At 39.6% G+C, this 19,006-nt stretch overlaps 1 protein-coding gene across 2 annotated transcripts; it reads right to left on the bottom strand.

Annotated features, from left to right (window-relative positions):
• Nucleotides 1-376: 376 nt before the first annotated feature.
• Nucleotides 377-10,334, bottom strand: LOC104954424 (TSC22 domain family protein 3-like). Of its 2 annotated transcripts, none has more exons than XM_010781530.1 (3): nucleotides 10,120-10,334; nucleotides 2,523-2,574; nucleotides 377-2,009 (listed from the first exon to the last, which is right to left on the bottom strand). In XM_010781530.1, exons 1-3 carry the CDS (start codon nucleotides 10,317-10,319, stop codon nucleotides 1,749-1,751), a joined length of 513 nt encoding a protein of 170 aa, XP_010779832.1. In that variant the 5' UTR covers nucleotides 10,320-10,334; the 3' UTR covers nucleotides 377-1,748. The 2 variants fall into 2 exon arrangements, with proteins under 2 accessions (XP_010779832.1, XP_010779833.1); XM_010781531.1 differs by lacking the exon at nucleotides 10,120-10,334 and adding an exon at nucleotides 3,147-3,472.
• Between the last annotated feature and the right edge of the window lie 8,672 nt (nucleotides 10,335-19,006).

Below are 19,006 nucleotides of genomic sequence, written 5' to 3'. Positions count from 1 at the left end.
ATCTGTCTTCCCTGACTGGATTTCCAGTGAATACATTGGTCTATTGCAGACACAATATCTAACCTCAAAAATACCACCATAAGGGAAAAGGAAAAAAAATAAGGTCTGGAGTCAGTGGTTTTCCCCTGATAAAGCTTCTGCAGAAATCTGTCCTAGCATTCATTAAATCTCCCTTTTAAACAGTGGGCTCTTTAGTTAGGAGGTAGTTACTGTGTATTTATAATAAAGTCAAATTAAAACATTAGATAGATCATTAGAAGGTCTTTCCTGCACTGAGTTTGTAATGTTGTAACATACACATCATAAAGCTTTCATTTCTTTGGACCACACACTATGTGGGCACAGTTGAGGAACAAAAAGACAACGTGCGTCAACGTATTGTATAATGTAAACACAAGGTTTATTGCAAATGTGCAGTTGTATCCAAACACCATAGTGAAGAACTTTTTAAGGATACTTTACAGCAACAATACCGTTATCTTTACAAAACACGTATACACTTTAGCATTAGGTACAAACAACACTTCTCCCTGTGACGTTGTACACATGGTCCTGGTTGCTTGGCTTCTGTTGTTGCAAGACCAAAAAAAAGAAGGCAAAAAGTCTTTGGTAGCTAGAAAACAACAATAACAGAGCTCTTTGAGGAAATGTGTTCCTCTCTTACTACGAACAGGCACTGTTGTCATGCCATTGTTTTCAAGTTGGCATCTGAGCGAGACACAGACCAGATACTGGACGACGCTGCTAAAATCAGGAGTGCATCTGCTGGCTCTTCTGGTTGCTCACCATCTCCACTGCTCTTCCTCCTGGACGTTTCAACTTTAGGTACATTGCAGTTACATTTATCTTTTGCTGTGAAGAGCTAGGCGTACATGGTGGGCAGATATTCCTGTCCAGTATTACAAAATAAATCTGTACAGTGCCTTTTTAGAAACCACTGATTTTTGTTCGGAATCACAAACAAAAACAGAAGATATTGCAGAATTAAATTTCCCCCATAAGCAGCAAGCCCCAACTGCAGGCAATACAAGATTACATTTCATGAATTATTACAGTATATTCAGTGTACTGCAGCGGTCCACCAGCTCTAACAGGCTATACTGCATTAACCTCCACCTCTTAGCTTATCCTGTTGATTATTCTTGTTATGCTTAGATGTACATGAATACATGAGCAACACATTTTAGGCACAAGAAAGGTCCCTGTTAAGGGGCTGAAATATGCGGTTGGGAGTCCTTCAAACTTGTGTTTTTTAGATCTGAATCCACCTGATGTGGCTCTTCTTGTTGACACATGGAGGACCGTCTCAGGTTGGGTCTCTTCCCCAACACCTTTTCAAGTTAGCACCTGCAGGGCTAGCCCAATCCACACCTCTTCACTCCCAATTGCTAGAGCAAAGGGTGTTTGTTGGAAGGGTTTCGGCTAGGCAGGGAAAGCCCCCCTGCCGTCTGAAAGCAAGCGTCACCCCTCTCTATTCTTAGCGCTTTTGTCTACACAGAGAGACTACGACAAAGAGTTTGACGGTATCAGAGAGCTGGCCTGACTGGCACACCAGACAGAGCATCTCAAGTTCTGTGTTGTGCTTATCAGTGTCCTTTTGTGTCCCATCGATCGTTTACAGCCCCGGTGCTTCGCCCTTCATTTTCACGAAGGGTTGTCGGTGGCAGCAATTTCTTAACGATTAGGTTCAAATGGAGGTCCATTATTGTAAAGAGACGGTGGCTCTGCCCGCCCCAAAGCAGAGCCACTTATACAGCAGAGCCAGCGATGCGAGTACAGGGCAGATGCTGGTCTGGGGTCAGCTGGGCGCTCAGGTTGTCCAGCGGTAGCAGCACGTCTGTGGGGATGCGGGACTGGAACTTCTCCATCTGCTCTGGACTGGCCAGGTTCTTCAGAAGGTAGTTCTCCCGCTCCAGCTGGTTGTTCTTCTCTGCCAGCTCTTTGATCTGCTCTTTGAGGACCTCCACCTCCTCTCGCACGGCATACATGAGGTGGTTCTTGACAAGATCCTGTCATAATAGAGAAAAATAGTTGGATCAGTTTTGATATAAAAACATGAGGAAATGTTGAGGCTGATGAGCTTGGCTTTGCAGGTAATCCATGCTAAAAATATATGGCGTTTGCTGTCAGATGATTTCTGTATATCATATTTTTTCATTTACTGGCATAAAAGCCTGTGAATCAAGAGTGTTTTTAATTATTTTGTGCTGCAACAATGTTATCAATCAGTTGTTGTTTTTTTACTTATTGCTGTCATTTTCTGCACTCGTTTTCTGTGTTGTCATTTTAATATAATAAACAGTATTCTTCTAGAGCATTCAACAAGTGCTGCTTTTGTGCAGAATGTATAGCATGTATTATAACTGCTCTGATAAACATAACAGTCTCTTTCAGGACAAAATCCAATCTATGAACTAGGATTTGAACACAAAATATATACATGTATTGTATAGTATAGTATAGTATATTGCAACCCATTCTCAAGTGTTTGTCTGGTGTTTGTGTTTGTTATCTGGGCTTACCATCGCCTGTTCAATCTTGTTGTCGATGGCCACAACGCTAGCACCAGAGGCACTGCAGAGAGAGAAAAAAAAGAGCCATAAATGAAAAGTTCAAAGCCACAACTGCCTCACTCATTGAAAACACTCAACACAAAACTTTTAAGAAAACAAAGAAATGTTGCTGTTTCACCCAGATAGCAGGCCTCTGGGAGTAAAACAGAAAGTGTGCAAAACAGAAAGGAAAACTGTTCAACCTGCTTCCATGAAATTCATTTTTATGTATTATTATATTTGTTTTTAATATAAACTGCAAGTGTATTGCTTTGAGGGTAAAATAGCTTTTTAGGTGATAACGAGCACACATATTGTTAGGTGAGACAGTAGTTTGGCAAAATATGTTCAAAGTCCAAGCAAATAGCAGCAGAGAGAATATTTGGGCACACGGCATTAAGGCATTTTGTAAATAAAAACTTCATCACACATTGCACACGATGTGTTTTGATCCGCTTTATGAAAATACAGTAACGTTAGTTGGAGGCCTAAAGTAAAGTTTGAGTAAGTTAATTATCCGATTTATAACTAATCTAACTCATTAATTATAAATAATGTATTTTCTAAGTTATTGCGGCTGTGTCAGATATTTACCTGTTGTCAAGTTTGACCGATACAACATCTCCTCCCACAAACGAGGAGAAGAAGGAGATGGAGAAGTTGTGCAGCTGATACACGGCCACCTCCATGTCGGTTTTACTGAACATCTCCGTGCTCATGTTGAGTACCAGACTCGTTTGGATTACGCTTCTCGCCAGGTTTGCGACTGGTTGGTCACCTAAGTGATATCCGGAATAGTTTCGTCAATAGTATCGATGCACTAACTTGCTGCTGCTGTTTAGGCGCAGTGCTGTGCTGTGTCGGGTGTGAGCTTCGCCGGTTAAAACAAGCGACTGTCTGATGCTATTTCTGCCACCGGCTGATATTTGTATGACTTGCCATCTGACGTCAACTGACGCGTGCATATTTTAGTCAGGGTTGGCGGGTCGGATAGTAAGGTGCCTTTGAGTGCCGTAGGAAAAACTACATTCAGGACCCAGACCTTTATAAAAACATGCCACACAAATCCATGGGAGATTAACATAAATTAAGATTAGTTTAATTCAGTTCCTCTAGTATTCAAAAGGCTGATTCTGGAAACATTTGGTTATTTGGAGACTTTTACTTTATTTTAACTCTGTGTAGGCTACTAGAGGTGATTTTTCTATTGTGCTTATGATATAATGCAGAAAACAGATTACATGTAGGCCTAACACATACATGTAAAACCATATCATTTGATGCAATATAGTATACAACCTACAACTAATTTAATGCATTAATTTTAAGAGAACTGCTTTGTTTGAAGACTAATAGTGTGGGCGTTTGATTTTACCATATATGTTGTTGACACACAACTCAGATGCTACAAGAGTACTGCCATTACTTGAGCTTTATGCTTTTACTTTAATTGAAACTTTAATTCGGAACTATTTTTGTCATTAATTCAAATCTTATGGGCTCAGAACAGTCTCATAATACACACATGCACACAGAAGGATTCACACTTGTATTTCATGATCCGCAAAATGATTCACACATGTGTTTTTCAATGCACACACAAATGTGTTCCGTTTCATATACATGTAAATACAATCCAAACACAGAAAAAAGTTTTACATATGTATTTTTGATCCACAAATATTTGTTTTCCGTTTAAATCCTCTGAACCTACAAACACAAACCGCTTTCTGTGCATGGATCGCTGTGCATTCGTGTGTGGGTTTTTTGAGACTCCCCTGACGGTCAGCCGATTCGTACTTGTAATTTCTATCATCTATAGCTAATCAGATGTCTCCTCCAGTCTAAGCCAATCACATGAGCGCGCTGCCACGAGGGTAGATTTCTTGCGTTCATGACACTTACGCATTTTGCGCAGTCCGGTCAGCTCGCTAAACAGAGGGCGGAGCATCAGGTGATCATGCAGAGCTGCGTGTCTCCGTCAGACTCAACAGCTGATCTGATCTCTCTCTCGCGTCCGGTTACACTTCACTCGCGTTTATGTCCATATCGATCAGATCCAGCTCTCCTGATCGGCCTTATAGAGAGCACCGATCAAACTATTTAGAGTGAATATCGGCCGATAATGACCGGCGGGGCTACCCCCGTTGACAGTTCACTGTCTAGCACTGGCTTTGTAGTGCACTGATCGATTAGGCTAAGCTAACCTGTAGCTACTCCCTCCACATTCACAACAACTTCATACAGACCAGTGCTTGAATTGGAATAAAAAAGGTGCCAGTACTCTAAATCAGCAACAAGTATTTGGCACAAAGTCATAGTATATCCTATAATGCTGGTGGGTTTGTCTCTTTACTGTATATTTTAGAAAGGCTCACTGTACTTAAACAAAATGACTCAGGGTGCATCTGAGATTAGAGGGGGTGCAGTGGTAAAGTGCTATTTTTATAAGTGGGGAGTGGACCTGACACCCTCTAGTCTAGGGGGGTCCGGGGGCATGCTCCCCCGGGAACATTTTTTTTTAAATATTGAAGTTAGATGCATCAATCTGGTGCACTTTGAGAGCAAAATGAAGAGATATATGGATACCTCTCAACATCCATAATGAAACAACTGTAAACAGATTTACTTTTTCTTTATGGATATAAAAGAACTGATACTGCCAAGGCACCTACTGGCTGGTTAAATGACTCCTCGTCCCTGAGGCCACTACCAGTTTTTTGTGCCATTTTGCTGGATTTATTTGTCAATAGCGTTGCTGCACAAAGTGATAGCCCTCTAGTTTAAATCTACTACCCAAAAAGAAACATATGGAGATGGGTTACTATTTAAAAAAAATTGCGAATCTATTTGGGAACAGTGGGGCTGGGCCTCAAATCCTATAGGGGGGTCTGGGGGCATGCTCCCCCGGTAAGATTTTTTTTTAAATGTTGGACTTAAATGCATCAATCTGGTGCATTTTGAGGGGGAAATAAAGAGACTACACCCATATGAAACAAAAATGTATACATTTAAATAATCATAAAATCATAAGTGCATGGCCATAACCAATAACATACAATATCCAATATGAAAAAACATTGAAACTTGTTTATTTATTTGTTTTTGGTTCATTTATAGTTGTGAGTGTGTCTGGGCTCCTGAATCGGCCTCTCCTGTCTCCCTCCTCTCCCCCCTGCTCCTCTTTGAGGCAACAGCAAAGACTAGTTTTAGCTCTCAACAAGTTTATCTTACCTTTTTTCACCTAGTTAACATTTTGTTTGTATTATTCATGCATATTTTACTAATCACTACCCCCTCAAATGGAAATATGTGTTTACATNACAGCTGTACGCTGCTTGAAAAGCTTGAAAATGCACCTTGAAAATGCTTGAAAAGTGCTTGAATTTTACTTTGGAAAAGGTGTAAGAACCCTGTATATTTAAGGCTAAAAATTCAAATTGCTTACTGATAGATTTGGAAACTACTGTGGTTAAACTGAACCCAAACAAAAACAAAAAAACACACACGAATGCACAGCGATCCAAGCACAGAAAGCTGTTTTGTGTTTGCAGGTTCAGAGGTTTTAAACGGAAAATAAATGTGTGGATCAAAAATACACATTTAAAACTTTTTTCTGTATTTGGATTTTATTTACATGTATATGAAACGGAACACATTTGTGTGTGCATTGAAAAACACAAGTGTGGATCCGGAAATACAAGCGTGAATCCTTTTGCGGATCATGAAATACAAGCGTGAATCCTTTTGCGGATCATGAAATACAAGTTTGAATCCTTCTGTGTGCATGTGTGTATTATGAGACTGTTCTGAGCCCATAAAATATTATTTAAAATAGAGTTTCCATCACTGTGTTAACAAATACTACAGATTATACATATAAAAAGGGATATTTCTAAAATTAGATATATATTATATTTATCTATAGATATAAGGGTTTGATTGACAGCTGAGGATTGATCAACAACTAAAGACAACAAAATAAAGAATTATTAATAATAATTACAAAACATATAATAATATAAAGTGTTAACAGTCAACTCTAAGTATCTTTCCATTTTTTTTCAGGCCATGACAACGGTACCATGAAGTTGCATAAGATATATTATTAGTAAACAACATCGACGCTTGAAAGAACGAGTTGACGGGGAGCATTTGAACGCACCATCCCTTATGCCCTGCTTCTGAACTTTTCCTCTGCCATTGCCACATTGGTTTCTGCAGTTAACGGTTAACGGTTAACCCACAAAACGTAAACATATGCGATGCAACCAACAACATCATAACAACCTCCAATACAAATGTAATTACATGGTCTGCATGAATAGGTCACTCGTATATTGCCTACAGAAGTCAATATGTCAACCGAGATGATGCATGCTGCAATAATTTGTATCATCTGATGTTCACGGGAATCAATGAACTTGTCATAGAAGCGATTGTGTGCAATCTAAAAGGATTAGTTTAATAGTTTTGTATTTGCCTGGTGTACAGTTTCACAACTCAGAAAACGTTTGCAAACTATGCTTATTACTTACACTGTTGTTGTGGCAATCAAATACATTTGTTCCCATCACTTTACTGTTGTTTGTTACTGTCTGTATGCTGCACACGGTACTCTGCAAATGTACTTTTCCACGCTCTCCTGGTACATTTCCCCTCAGTCTATGTCTGACCTCTATCGGTCTCTACTGGTAGACCTGCAGAATACACCGGCCCGTTGGGGACCATATTAATGACTATAGGCTGTTCCTGGACACAGTGTTACCGACGGAATTTTCCGTCACCTTTTCCTGCCTTCAGACATTATAAAAAATCCAGGTTGTTTTTATGGCTTGGACAATTATGGAACATTTTCAATGGGCAATCTAGACTCATTCTTTTATTTATTCATTAACACTGTTCACATGTTTTTAGCGTAGCCTAAGGCTTGTTTTTTTAGTTTAGTTTTTTATCAAATTCATTGATGTAAAGTGTCTTTACTGAAGGGTATTTTTATTATATGTACATATGTACGTATATGTATGTATGCATGGCTCGACCAAAAATCGTTTAAAAATGTGCTATATAAATAAAACTTGATTTGATTTGATTTGAAATTCTAGATCACCCTAATGTGTGGAATAGCAACAAAGCAATTTAGGACTTTTCTGGGTAAAACAGATATATATATATATATATATACCACCACATATAGTATACAGTTTCAATATCCATTGATTTGGAGGGCATACAAGACCTACGCAAAACATAAAGCACTGTTCTCTTTTTGTATGACATCTTCATATTCACATAGTCTATTGAACTTGCAACATGTGAGGCAACATTAATGAGCATTCTGCAGACTGTTATCAACCATTTGTAGTAGAAACCGACCTCTGGGAAAATACATAACTGCTGTTATCTTTCTTTTCACAGGAATTTCCACTGAGTATTGGCAGCTCTATGGAGCAATAGATGTTGTTTTCAGTGAGGCGTTCATGCAGGTTTTATTAGCTTTAATATAATTGCTCGGCGCCTCTTAGCTGTCATATTACGTTCCATTTTGCTTTTACGATTATCTGATCCAATACTGATAATAATCCAATTAAATTGCTATTAGAGAGCCTCTGTTGCACAACATTGTTTTCTTCCAAAGCACCAACAACATGTAGAATATTACCCGCTGCTCAAATGAACGTTTATGGAAATTCTCTGCTGAGTGGGTCCGCAGAGAATAGTAGCCATTAAATGTGGTTAATTGCGTAACCCATAGACTCTAAATATACAATTATTGGATATATTGAATTATAGATTTCATAACACAAATACATGTTTTGCGCATTTCCTAAAGGTCACACCACACAGAAACATTAAACACGAACATCAAATGACCAAAAGCCTGCATCTTTCTGACTCTTTGTCGAGCAAACTATGTTGTACCACATTTTTGGAGTGTTCCGTTGTGTAACAAAATAATTAGAGTGGAAAGGCTGACTTTTTGTAGGCCTAACAAGCCTAAGCAGAAAGCACATGGACTGTGCATTAGGCCCCATAGTGCCTGTCGTCTCAGATTTCGTACTGTGACAGTACAGCTGCCAGGTTTAATATCAAGCTCTGCTCTGGCGATGAGAGGCTGGTGAATTACCTTACCCTGCTGTGATAGTCCCACTTAGGAAGGGGAAGTCACACCGATTGCCTTTGGCTCTGCTGAGATGCACAGAAAGAAACTACAGACAGTGGGGAGGCCTTCATGCACGGTACAAGTAAAACATACCTAATAAGCCACATATTGTAAGAAGACAGTGTAAACTAGAATGTGCACAATCTTTCTGCTTGCTCTATTTACAGTTTAAATATTGCTCCAACAAAAATCCTAGCAAGTGTCGGACATTTTCACAGAACATAAGCAATTAGTATCTGTATCTCATAGCTTGGCCAGTGCCACACTGTGACCTACGCCGTCTTTTCAGGAAATAAAGCCCTTTAGATTTCTGAGAAACTCATTCTGCCCGACCATGGTTGGAACGTGCCCAATCCTGTGAGTCACTGCAGGGCTAGGCGATGGGCCACAATTTATATCCCAGGAGCCTTTATAATACTGTGATTCATCTGCACCATTGGCTGAAGAGAAACGAAGCAAAGACATGCAGCCAATGTCTCAGCTTTTGTTGTGAGCAGATGTTGAGGGTTTTGACACACCAAATTCAACATGAACACATTATAGCTAAAAAACAAAGACACTGGTCATCAAATTGTGATGATGGTTTCCTTTTCTTTTTACTGCAAGTGTCCCACATGGGCTCTCAGAATTAGGAATACATGGCGTGTATGAGAGTGTGTCCTGAGAACACGCAGCCCTGCCATAACCTGCAGCCAGAGGCCGTCTCAGAGGAAGCTGTCGGTGAGGGCAACAGAAGCGGTAACAACCAATGAATACTGAACACTATACACACACGAGGACACCCAGAGGCACTCATTATTATCACATCACCTATAAGTCTCCTGAGTGAATCGAGGCACATGGCCTTGGTCTTGCTCCTGAGGTTTCAATAAATGTAACAGGCTGTCAATTCCTGCCCTTGGATTGCATGTATAACCTCATGTGATAGGTGTATCAAACATTCAGTGCATGCAAAGGATGTTGACAGGACTGGCATTGTTATTCAAGGGCAGCCTGCTTTCAATCCTGCAGCCAGCAATCATTAGAAATGCAAAAGTTGTCTTTCAACAACATGATCATCAAGGTTATTTGAGAGAAAATATGATATTCAGTGACATAGCAGCTTGTTAAACACAGAAGCAGAGATGTTACAGCTTCATTTCCTGTCCTGTTTTGTTCTCTATTTGGCAAGATTGAACATGATGGAAAACAGTCTCACCGCTGCCATGCATGAATTGTAATCCAGCCATTTCGTGACAAATACTCCACCCACCACTCTACATCATTCAGACGCTGACACATTGCCGTTTAACATCCATCTTCTCCTGAACTGTCTTTAATGTGCACATTTGTCACTGACACTCATCACTGTCATGGCAGATGTCTTCATGCACACAAGATAAACTCTGACTATCCCCCACTTACCGCCGATCTGGCTTCTTGAACAGACTCGGTGAGTAAGGTGGCGAGTAGCTCATAGCTCTCTCAGGATAGCTGAAGTGCTGGTAGTGGCAGCAGAATCGATGGGGCGGTTCGGCCAGGCGGAGGGCGCACACCGTCCTTGGAGATGGTGGCAAAGCCCCGATGGGCACACATGCACTGGGACGCGACTGAGAGTGTCCCATCTTGGCTAACAAATGAAGGGGACTGAACAGCACAGAGCCCTTTGACTGTTTCCTCACTGTTCTGCTGTTGTTTGTTCTCAGCTACTGTGTTCTCAAAGCACAAAGAGACGATTGAGCACTGGCAATACCTCTGGATATGCAGTCATAACTGTGGGTGCTATGCTCTGACTGGCACTCGTATGATGTGTGTCCAATTCAGTGGAACACAATGTCCAAGAGGCACAATGAAAATGACAGTTTCCTGTAAAGGCGCCATCTCAACTCTGTTGAATTGTCTGTTTCAAGCAGATAGAGCAACATATCTTTCTCAAAGTGTACCTGAAAATCAGCATGCCTCTCTCCATAGCTCATTCTATGGTAATATGTGTAATAAAAAACATAATTGGGCCATTGTTCATGATGCTAGCAACTTGTTCTCCATAGTATGACCTTATTCGGCAATAGATTTTCCAGGTCATTAGAGGCAGCAAAATAATAGGAAACTGAGTTTTTGCTCAGGTTTTAGAGCTCCTTACAGCAAATAAATTATTTCACCACTACTTTAGAGCTTGTTTTTAAAATCATGCCGTGACAGATCATTTAGTTTAGTGGTATTGTATGCAACAATTCAAATAGCGTGAGTGTTCACAATCCCTATACACTTTTAAACTGTGATTAAGTAGGTTCGTCAGTTTCAGTAAGCCTGCTGTGTCATGAGGGTTGTAATTAATCTACTAATGTTTAGAGAGCTTTTGCTGCTGGTTAAGGTGTAAGCAAAAGTAAGCCACCCACATCCTGATTAAACTGCTATCAAGGTTGACAGTTCTGCCTTTATTTGTCGCTTCTCTGTCTGCATTTAATCCATGTTTTTGGTAAGTGATATTTTGGGTTATTGAGTTTACGGATTGTGTTACACAGATGCAGTGGCGAGCCGTGACTTTTATACCTAGGCCCTCTGACCGCCAACCCTTCCCTCGAAAAAAAAAAAAAAAAGAGTTATTACGTCACAGTGTATACTTCAGCGGAATATCAAAACAACGGCCCGGGGTGCAGAACGCATCAATGACGGCGATGACCCTAACCCTAATACTACACAAAACAACACCTGTAAATAACCCAATTTGTGTTCTTTGAAATTGAAAAGGATATTGCATTGTGTTTGTTACTTTGGTTGCAGTTGTATGTCTTAAGTCTAATTTGGCATGCTTTTATTTTTAAGGCGAGTTTACGCTGTTGACAGAAAGTTGTTGTTGCTATGCCTCACAATGCCGTCGTGTGTAGCCATCGTATTATAGTATGATGACACCGAGATTGCATTTATTGCACAACAAAATCATGTAAACATATTATAAATAAATTTAGGTTAACTTCCTGTTTTATTTAGATGCCCTATTTTGAAGGCAAGATTACGCTGTTGAACGGAAGTTGTAGTTGCTATGGAAACAACATGAAGGAGATAAGTAATATCTTCTAATCTACATATAAAGACGGAGAAAGTAAAGAATAAAGTGTATGTTTAAATGTTAGCACCCCCCGAAGAGGCACACGCTCTTAGGTTGAGTCTGGATTAATTCTAAATCATCAGTAAAGTCTACGACCATATTTTCGTGTGTGGTTCGGGTGCCATCGTGTGGCCTATAGGCATCGTACTTGCTTCGGCTGTTGCTTGGCTTTTGACCAAGTTCGGGGCCATCTTCGTGCGAAATTCACAATTCCATATTCGTGTGTCCATCTGGTGTCAATTTCGGGACAGTGTGACATGGGCTTTATGGAAAACCTGTGTTTTTTTCAAAGATCTATCCTTTGCGGTGTAACCTTTGCTTATTGGCCCTTATCACTACAATGATTTGATGTAATATTTGGTGCCATTAAGTTATACATTCAGAGCAAAAACTAAATGTCTACAGTATGTCAACTAAAAACCATAAGAAGCCTTTAAAAGGAGATACTAATTTTACCTCTGGAAGAATACGAATATTTATAGAAAAATATTAGATTCATAGCAATGTAGGTTTTACATGTATATACAATTGTGTTGGGTTTATGTAAGCAGACACCCTCGAAGTCAACACACTGTGATCTATTTTATCTTGTAGCTGTGGAATTGAGGGTGCACTCAGTTCAGTTTCTAACAATTACTGATCACAATCATAAAGCAGGATCAGTTCAGCGTCATGTCAGTAATCTTGCACAGAATTGCTTTCACTGGGCCTTTTAACACCCATCATGTCAGGAGCACTTCATTAAAAATGTATAACAAACAATCCTTTTTTTTTCGGTTGGTCATTTAAACATTTAATTTTCCCTTTTTTATTTTCTCTTCTTCTCAAATTGACTGAAGTTTAACTTGGGAAAAACATTCATGGCCTATATCCTATTAATACTTGTCGTTAGATATCTAAATGGTTGACATCATAGATACTGTATGTCTATTTACAGATACTGCTAACCAAAGGGAGTTTCTTTTTCTGTCACACAAGTAGTACTTATAGTGACAGCAGGAAAAAAACAAAGTCGCTGAGAGGCTGAGGCCGGGCCTGTTTGCTATTGTGTGACACGCTACCAAAAACCCCCCTTGAGATCAAAACTCTGTTGAAATATAATTTAATGAAAACTGGGATGATCAACTTATTATCCTTAGACATTGTTATAATAATCAAAGCAATCATTAAACTTGCGGTCAACAAAAAGTACAACGACCCTGTGTCAGTGTCACCCTCTCTTCCACACACACACACCTCACGCAGGTGAACAGGATTATAATGAATGCCGCCCATATCCATGTGACCCAAGCCAACCAATCAATAGTGATCATATTGCTATACACACGTCATGTCTCCTACTGTACTTATGTTCTCACACATATTACCAACACTGTCTGAACAAACAAGGGCAGTCACATAACACACATCCAGGAGAACTGCAAGTGTACTGTAAGTGACAAGGCAATTCATGGCGTTATTATGTGGTGTGTTTAGTTACTGCAGTTGTTTTCCCTAAATCTGAAGAAAAGAAGCACATGAATGAAGGGTAGAGAGAAAAATGTCTGTCATACCATTAAATGTTGGCAGAGATGTTGTTTATGATTTGCATTGCAGGAAACATAAACATCTCTTCCCCTGTTCTGTATCCCTTAAGTAAGACATTTAATTAGTCCCTTGATGAAGGATCTCCTTTGCTAGGTTTTAGTATCTTCATTTTATTCATTTAATTTCTATCTTTATTTCGAACAGATAAAAAAAAAAATAATAACAAATGTGAAAAACAGAATACCGTATTGTTAAAATACAGTATTTATCCACATTCATGATAATATTTATATATTCAACAAAACGTTTTTTCATATGAATAATAAATCATATATGTCCGAAAGGGAGAAGGAGGAAGCAAATGCTTATTAATTCCCACCCCTTACTTGATCAATGATTGTCCTTTAAATCATTATGCAAGTTATTCCTACTTACATTCCTGTGTGACTTGCTAAAATGTTTTCATTGCGAAAATAAGACAGGATCTTCTCCTCACTTGCCTTGATTTCTTTTCTTGAGATAACACATAGGACCACTTTAATGCTTAATTTCAAATTAATTTCAGTTGATACAAAGTGATACGAGTTCACTTACAGTAGCCTTCACTGCACTTAATAGCAGTTTACAGCAGGACAAGCAGTCGTGTAGCTAATGGTGCAGTGTGCAGTGAATTGCATTTAACAAGCTTGGGGACCATCTGGCACCAGGCTGTAATTCAGCAGAAGTCTACCAGCTTCAGGCCATAATGTAAAGATTTACCTTGTCCTATAACAGGGAGAATGTCCTGGTTAAATTTACTGTGAAAATACTGTAGAGCAGAGACCCAGAGGAGTGTGTTAGGGGAATATCTCAGTGTGGTGAAACCCTGTCATGCTGAATTCATCCCTCAACCCCACACCCACCTAAGAAGAAATAACAGTATGTTCTACGTCATATGATTCCCATCTGTGTTTCAGTGCAAACATGTGCTCAGGAGTTTCTCTGCTATGGCTATTAAGGGATTATACTCTCAGAATGTATTTAAGTGGTCTCACTAATGGCTCTGTGGATGCTCTTCAAAAGGTCAAAGGTGGACGCAATTGGCCATGCAGTGTTAAAAAGCTGTGGACTTTTTATTAGCTGTGTCAAAGCGCTGACTATACGGGTCACCTAGTTAACCACAATCTTTTAAGGGAAAGCTGTTTGACTGCGCATCATTTTTGGTCTGGTTTAATACTGTAAATACACATCACCTAAAGTAAAACAGGGTAAAGCATGATGTGTTTACATACAAAGTATCTTTAGTGATACTCAAACGACTATCCAAAACACACATGTCTGCCACTTTGCATGACACCTGTGATAAATACACTGTCGGCTGGATCATGTCCCAGGACAAAATGTTACAGAGTTCAGTGCCATCTGTCCATGTTCACGTGCCTGTGTTACTTTAGTGAACTGTGGACTGCTCAGCTGTCGTAGTTGCTGTTGATCCTCTATGTGTATCTCTATGTCCAATCTGAGTCACTCAGCTGTGGAGTGTTGACATCCCACCAGGGTACATACTGCCCTGAAATCCATCATACGACTGTCATTGCAGAGAAAAATGAAAAATCTACTGTATGTGCTGTGAAGTTGTCTTAAACACCAAATTGGCAAAGCAGTGGGGTGGAAACTGCAAGCTGTGGCATCTGATGATCTTTAATATGCTACAATTTTCAAAGTCATAACAAAAATGGTTTTGGCACATCACTAAGAAGTTGGCAGTGTCTGAGCAGTACATTATTTATTTATTTTACCTTTATTTAACCAGGATAGGTCTCATTGAGATTAAAAATCTCTTTTTCAAGAGAGTCCTGGCCCAAGAATTAATATCAATGCAAAGCAAAAGCTGTTTATATGGCATTGTCTGTGCTATAAGTAAATACAGTTTCTAAATGAAGGCTGTGCTTCTTTTAAGCAAATGACAAAGACAATCCACGATGAAAAATAACTTTGAGAATATATTTTAGAGCAAAATAACAGTGTGATGGATGAATCAAAACAAATAATAAGCTATTTTATTGCTTCATTTATTTTGAGAACTACTAATAAAATCCCCTTGCGCAGTCTTTGAAATATGAAAGAATCAGGATGATTATCTCGTTGTTTATTATTAATATCAACTCTTTCTGTATTCTCTCACATTTCTCTTCTTCTCCCAAAGAAAATGTATTTCTCCCCTGTCAACCTCTCCCTGTTTCCATATCCCCACCCTCCTCGTCTTTTTGCAGCCGTGTGCCTGGCTGAGCTTGCAGCTGTGTGACCCAAGTGACCGGCAACTGGGACAACACTGGAGGGAGCTGGACCCTCAGTCAGACGTCCCCTGATGTGTGTTTGTGTGCTTGCTTGTGTTTTTGTTTGCCCGTGTGTACGTCGATGCGTGCGGTTCTCCACACAGTCGCATCTCATGCACGCCTGGCCTCGTCAGCACGATGTGGATTTAACTGGATGACAGGCACCCTGCTAACTATCGCTGTCAGTGTCATCCAAACACAGAATCGTTCCCACAGACTCCTGCAGGCTCCTCCGCTGAGCGCTGAAGCGAATCCAAAGTCACCTGTGAGGTGACGATGGAACAACAACTCATTTCCCACGGACCATTGAAGACAAGTCATTGACGGTCATTGTTGAAGGAAAGTTCCTTAACAGCCTAAATGACTTGAATAATATTACAATATGACCAAACTTAAAATATTTTAACTAAATGATAGTAGTAAAAGTTCAAATAATACATGCACAAATAACTAAATATGGACTATTTTGTCAAGCATTTCCTAATACATTTTGTAACTAATTTGCATTTTGTGCTATGTGTTAATCGTTTTCATTCATCCAATATAATGAATCATGCTCATGAAACATTGTCATCTAGTAAAAATTACTCTTTTTGAATCCGTTCAAAAGGAAAACTTCAAATATATCACTAATTTCTTGCAAAGTCACCTTCAGAATCGTATATGTTTAACATATGTGTGTCTAAAGCCTCAAAGTCAGAGATAGTAGTGGCCTACGTTTCAACAAAGTTGCTCATTTTAGCCTGAGGAAATTTCATCAGCTTCCACTGATCTCTACAAGCCAAGTGAATGGTATTATTCTCCTTCAACAAGACCACAGGAATGACTCGGATCATAATTCAATCAGCTTTCCTATTTCCACACAGCATGCTCTGTCTCAAGCAAGAGAGCTGTGAATCTGAACTGTAATGAAGGAATAACAATTGATCTACAGGGGGTCTGTATGCCCACTGCATATATAAAGCCACTCTGTAGTATTCGTGGCAGGTGAAACTATTTAGCGCCCTCAAATGGAAGCAAAATGTTAAAGGATATCATTTTTTGTAATACCTTATAGACTTTACACTATCTATAGGCACACACAGAGGACACTTAAAACTGTGTTTAGAGACAGAATAGAAAAGTTAATAAAAAGTAGACTTTGACCGCGGTTCTGAATGTACTCTCCAGATCTAACGTCCACTCCAGGGATCCTCCCCCTGGTTGTTGTGTTTAAACTTGGGGCGACTATTGAAAACAGATTGATTGCTGGAGACACAGTATCTGTGCGGTCGGACATCAAGCGACGCTGCCTTCATATGTAAATATGCACATAAATTTAGCCAAGCTATGTCGTAATAAAACCATTCACAGGCCACTTTTTGCTTTCTCTCAAAGAGGAACCTGATATAACTCTGTGAAGGGTTACATCAGGGGGCTCATGTATATTCAGCACCTCCAATAATTCTCCCTTCCAAATAGCATCACAAATGAAAACCATTCAAGTTGGAGTCTGAAAAACCACAGGGGGATAAGCCTGTGCCGTCCAACAGAGGTACAGTTTGGTTCTCATGCAAACAGAGAGGAGGGCTGGAGACGGAGAGAACACGGTGTACGCAGTGTTTCCTCACTGAAGATCCCCTACTGCCAGGGGACGGACGGAGACAGACTGAGGACGGGGCCAGATGTGCGGGCCCCATTCCACTGAGTCTCAAAAGGAAATATGTTGGCATTTAATAGAAGAATGCTTCAAGAAAACATTAATGAGAAAGCGCAATTAAGGAAGCCACATATTTTTAAGGAGAAACACTTAAATGTATATCCAGATGTCGGCCACCCCTGTGAAGACTGTAAACAAAATATGTCCAGGCTGTAAACGCACTTATTTGTTACAACCATCATAAAGTAATGTGATAAAGTCATGATCAAGCATTTCAACATTAAACTGTTGATTACTGTATTATCTTTACTTCACACTATATCAACAGGCATATATGGTTATGAAAATATTAATAGAGTAGATGTATGTTTTCCTGCCAGACAGATTTTTTTTCATATTGTAATATCAAGTCAAATAAGTAAATCTTCTTGTTTGTCTTGAATTATACGTTGATATCAGTTTAATTAAGCTTCATCAATGTGTTTTTTTTTCATTTCTCACACTTAATACCTACAGTAATAGTGTATTCCTACATCTGCCTTGTATCAATAGTGTGTAGGCTACTTTATGCGTGCCTGAAAGAACATCTTTAATTCATGATATGCAGTTGTATAACAAACTGTAGGGCCCCCTACTAGCGGTATGCTACAGTACATTTGTCACTGCATAGACAGTTTATGTAAGTTGGAACCAACAGTAGAGATTCCCACATGGCTTTTCATTAACTAAGATTCACTCCCTGATGTGCTGTAGAACTGTACAAAGTGTGTTATAATTAAGTTATGTGGAATGTACTAAATATATACACATATTCTAAGTGATTTAGTGTATGACGCTGTAGCCATGTATCCCTGATCATCGTTAAAGATTCTCCAGACCTCATGTATCCAGCTCTTGTTATTGCTTATGAATGGCATCAGTTCAGCAGGACGGATCGTGCAACACAAGAGCACTATTTCAGGATGGGAGTCAGCCAGGGGAAGGATCAGGATCAAAAGCTGTTGCGTGATCCAAATAAACCGGGAACATGGTGATATCCAGCACCGTCAAGTGCTGCGCCGAGAGGTTGTTTGGGAGTGGACAGGAACCCAGCCTATCCTGCCTTCAAAAGGCCCGAACGCCTTCCCCTCACACAAAGACGCAAGTCTCATAAGCTTTACTGATTGGTCCTGATGTTAGGGTTTTTTGTCAGTTTTTTGGTCACGCTCCATTTGCGGACGTGCATTAGGGTTAGGGAGAAGGAAACAAATAGGAACTTTTCTTCGGGATGTTTGGGTTAGTCAAAGAAATCGTACAAATTCAATGTGAGACAGAACCTCACATTGACTAAGAAATCATGTGAATAAAATAAACATATAAGCAGTATCACAAAACATTGCATTTACTGGGGTTAGAGAAGCCACTTCCATCAGTGTAATTTTCTGGCTACTTTGAGAGTGACTGTGAAAGAAACAAATGAGTAAAGCTCAACTTTTTATAAAGGCATTTTTCTTGAAAACACTTCCCAGCATCTGCAAATTGAGAATGTCGCTTTGTAATAAATGCAAATGTTTGAACTGAGCAAGTGCTGTAGCTGCTGAATAATGACACTAATGGTGTCACTTTTTTGCAATTTGCATAAACAAAGTGGTTTTGAATAATTGCACATTTGTTGTGAGGTTGCAACAAGTCTCATAGGAAAATGTTATCTGCTTGTTAAATACAAACATGAGTTAATGTGAGGGA

This window comes from Notothenia coriiceps, unplaced genomic scaffold (genome assembly GCF_000735185.1).
Source record: "Notothenia coriiceps isolate Sejong01 unplaced genomic scaffold, NC01 NC01_scaffold00023285, whole genome shotgun sequence".
Taxonomy (NCBI): domain Eukaryota; kingdom Metazoa; phylum Chordata; class Actinopteri; order Perciformes; family Nototheniidae; genus Notothenia; species Notothenia coriiceps.
Note: the sequence above shows the minus strand (reverse complement) of the source record. Positions and strands in the feature narration are given on the sequence as shown.

Coding starts and splice junctions, on each gene's coding strand:
- LOC104954424 (XM_010781530.1), bottom strand. CDS start 10,319: ATGGGACACTCTCAGTCGCGTCCCAGTGCATGTGTGCCCATCGGGGCT. Junction 2,575..10,119: donor TTCAAGAAGCCAGATCGGCG/GTAAGTGGGGGA, acceptor CTCTCTCTGCAG/TGCCTCTGGTGCTAGCGTTG. Junction 2,010..2,522: donor ACAAGATTGAACAGGCGATG/GTAAGCCCAGAT, acceptor CTATTATGACAG/GATCTTGTCAAGAACCACCT.